Raw genomic sequence first — 2,962 nt, forward strand, 5'->3', positions numbered from 1 at the left:
GCCCCCGCCTGCCCTGGCCCCAGGTTTGAGTACGCGCCCCAGCACGAGGCGGAATTCGAAGAGATGGTCAAGCAACTCAGGGCCAGCGACGAATGGCGCTACGTGGAACGCGAGGTGGACATCAGGCTCGAGAGGGTCGTCGCTGCGGCTGGCTGAGAGCTGCAGGCGGCCTGGGGTGCAAAGCTTGGTGCCGTGCGCAGGGCGCGAGGGCGGGAGATGCGCCCTTGCGTTGGCGCTCTGGTGCTGCATGGGTGGTGTTTGGTTCGCTGCCGCGGGGTTGGGCCAAGGCGTTGATGATAACGAAATTAGCGCCATTGACGGGGCTCTTGATATCTGAAGTTGTAACCGCTTGTGTTATACGCCGCTACAGCGGTGTCTGTGTGTGTGGGGGGGTCTGCCGGCTTGCAAACGGCTTGCGCTACGGCCAAGAGGCGCAGCGAGAGCATGCCGGTACGAGAACGGGGCTCGGACGATGAACAGAGGCTGGTGACAGGGGCCTCGAAATCCGGCCGGTGTTTGCTGACGTGCATGCAGGGGGGGGGCGTGAGTCGTGCGAGCCGGACCAGAAGCGAGCGGCCTGCTGTTGGGATAAATGGCAAGCGGTTGATCCCCTCTGGAGAGTTGGGCTGCTACCCGCCCCACCAGCTGTGAAGGTGTGCTGTTGACCCGCCACGGCGAGTGGTCCTCAGTCCCAACCGGCTCACAAGGGAATGTGGATGGTGGAATGCTGTGGACACTGTCGCCAAGCTGCAATAATCGGGCCCACAGCATTGCTACTTGCAGTGACTCGCCAGGGCTCTCCTGCTTGAAATCAGGCGCGCGCGGCCCCGGACGCGCACGCAAGCCACCCAGGAGGCTTTACGAAAAGCATCCTTCCATTTGCTGCAAGAACATGTCTTGAGGCGCTCGACAGCAGCTCCGCTCAGCACGCTTACTTTCCGATTCAGACTGTGCCAACTGTGGTACACATACAGCCCCGTCGACCAGTGCTGGTCTGGCCATGCCCAGCAGCCAATGTGTGCAGCAGGTGCTGACGCCCGTTGAGCGACTTGTGGCGTCGTCGCACAAAAGCAGAGTGGACTATTACAGCAGCATGATGCAGTCGGATGGGTTGCAATCCTGCACTAGCCCTGCGCAGGCTCTAAGAAGCACCGCTTCACCCCGCAAACCAAGTCCCCACCGCGTCCGCCAACACTAATGAGGAGCAGGCGTCGCCCACATTCCCCTGAACACAAATGCACCAAACAAACATGTTGACACACCGCAACACCTGCGACACGCCTCCCGACGAATTAAGACACCACACAGGGGCGGCACACGGCGGCCGAAGGAAGCCACGCAGCCCCGTCGCGTTTGCCGCGAGTCGGAGGGTGCCAAACACGGGCGGGCGCGCCACTGGCGGCTCCTCGCCCAAACCTGCCGGCTGCTGAGCCGGCGGCGCACGACGCTTGCTGTGGAGCGCGCATCGGCGGCAACAAAAAAAGTGCTTGCATTTTCTCCAGGGATCTTCGGCCTAGACTGGATGCGCGCCGCCACGCAAGGCGCCTGAAAGAGGCGCCAATTGTGGGGGCCACACTCACCAGGATGGTGGCAACATGCAGAGGGCGCAGAGGGGGCCGCAAGCTTTGACCGATGTTGTTCGTGGTACAGCGACTTTTGTGGGTGGGGGGTTGGCTAGTGAGCCGAGGGCGGAGGCTTCGGGACGCACGGCGGTGGATCGTTTGGTGAAATATCAAGTCAAATGGGCTCCGGCCTGTCTCAGCCGAGTGCCTGGGAAGGCAGAGCGGGCGCCAGGCTGGCGGCGTGTGTTGCCGGTTGCAGGCCAGGGCCGTTTGACGCCACAATTACGGCTGGAGGGGCGGCCTGCTTCAGCAGTCCTGGCCTGAACAAAGCGCGCCAGCAATGCAGCAGGCGCGGCAGAGCACGCACATTGCTTGGGGGGCTGCACCTCGTTTCATTGTGAAGTCGTCGGCCCATCGCACCACGGCTTGTGCGTTTGTGGGGGCAGGGGCGTTTGGTGGAAGGGCTGGTGCCAGGCACGTGCTGCAGGCGACGGCACAAGCCGCTGTGGGGCGACGGCGAGCTGCTGGCTTTGTGCCACAATTGTTGGCGTTGCTGCTGATTGCACGGCCTCGGAGTATGTGGCAGCGCCATGCGCTTCCAGGAGACCTCCTGGGCCGGGCAGGTGCGTCTGCCCACTACAGCGCTGCCGTGCGCCCGCGCCTGCCGCGCCCGCGCGCCACCGCCAGCTGCGCCGCGGCCTCCTGCTCCCGCCCCGCCCGCGCGCCGGCGGGCGGCGCGTCTGGCGCCGCGGGCGCGGCCGCGGCGTCGCTGTTGGCGACGTTGGATATGAAGGCCGTCCAGGCGATGCTGACGACGTTAACATACAGGATGCGCAGGTCAAGGGGCACCACCGTGAAGTTGATGAGCTGCGCCGCCGGCCACACGTACCAGTTAGCAACCAGCGTCGGCACCAGCTGCGGGGCGGCGGGAGGGGGTGGCCGGCTCAGGGAGGGGCTTCGGAGGGGACCGAGAGCGTGCGGGTCGCACGTGATGTGTGGTCGCCGCTCCCGGCTGCCAGCACTGCTTGTGTGAGCTGAAACAGACACCGAGCCTGTTCCAACGCGATCTGCACAACAACCATGCGCACGCGCGCCTTGAAGGCCACGCATGCACGTAGCAAGCGCCGCATCCGCACCTTGGCCCTGATCGCCGGCGCCGCCTCCGCCGGGCGTCCCTCCAGCAGCTTCATGGATGAGAAGAAGAGGCAGTAGCCCAGCGGCGTCTGCAGCGCCTGGTCCAGCAGCACCTTCAGGGCCACCGCCAGCGGGGCGGTCGGCGTGGCCGGCATCACCATCGTGTCCAGGAAGTTGAACCTGGTGTTGTTGATTTGAGGGGGCAGGGGGGAAGGGGGTGGTGAGGGTGGGTCAGAGGCGATCGGCAAGGGGTGCTTCTGGGGGGG

At 64.9% G+C, this 2,962-nt stretch overlaps 1 protein-coding gene across 1 annotated transcript; it reads right to left on the reverse strand.

The window, feature by feature from the left end:
- Window positions 1-2,198: 2,198 nt before the first annotated feature.
- MNEG_9733 (Protein SYM1) lies at window positions 2,199-2,857 on the reverse strand (the record flags this gene model as incomplete). The annotated part of the gene is made up of 2 exons (XM_014041793.1): window positions 2,199-2,477; window positions 2,699-2,857. The coding sequence occupies 2 exons, from the start codon at window positions 2,855-2,857 to the stop codon at window positions 2,199-2,201; spliced, it is 438 nt and encodes a 145-aa protein (XP_013897247.1).
- Between the last annotated feature and the right edge of the window lie 105 nt (window positions 2,858-2,962).

This window comes from Monoraphidium neglectum (genome assembly GCF_000611645.1).
Source record: "Monoraphidium neglectum strain SAG 48.87 unplaced genomic scaffold scaffold02044, whole genome shotgun sequence".
Classification (NCBI taxonomy): Eukaryota; Viridiplantae; Chlorophyta; class Chlorophyceae; order Sphaeropleales; family Selenastraceae; genus Monoraphidium; species Monoraphidium neglectum.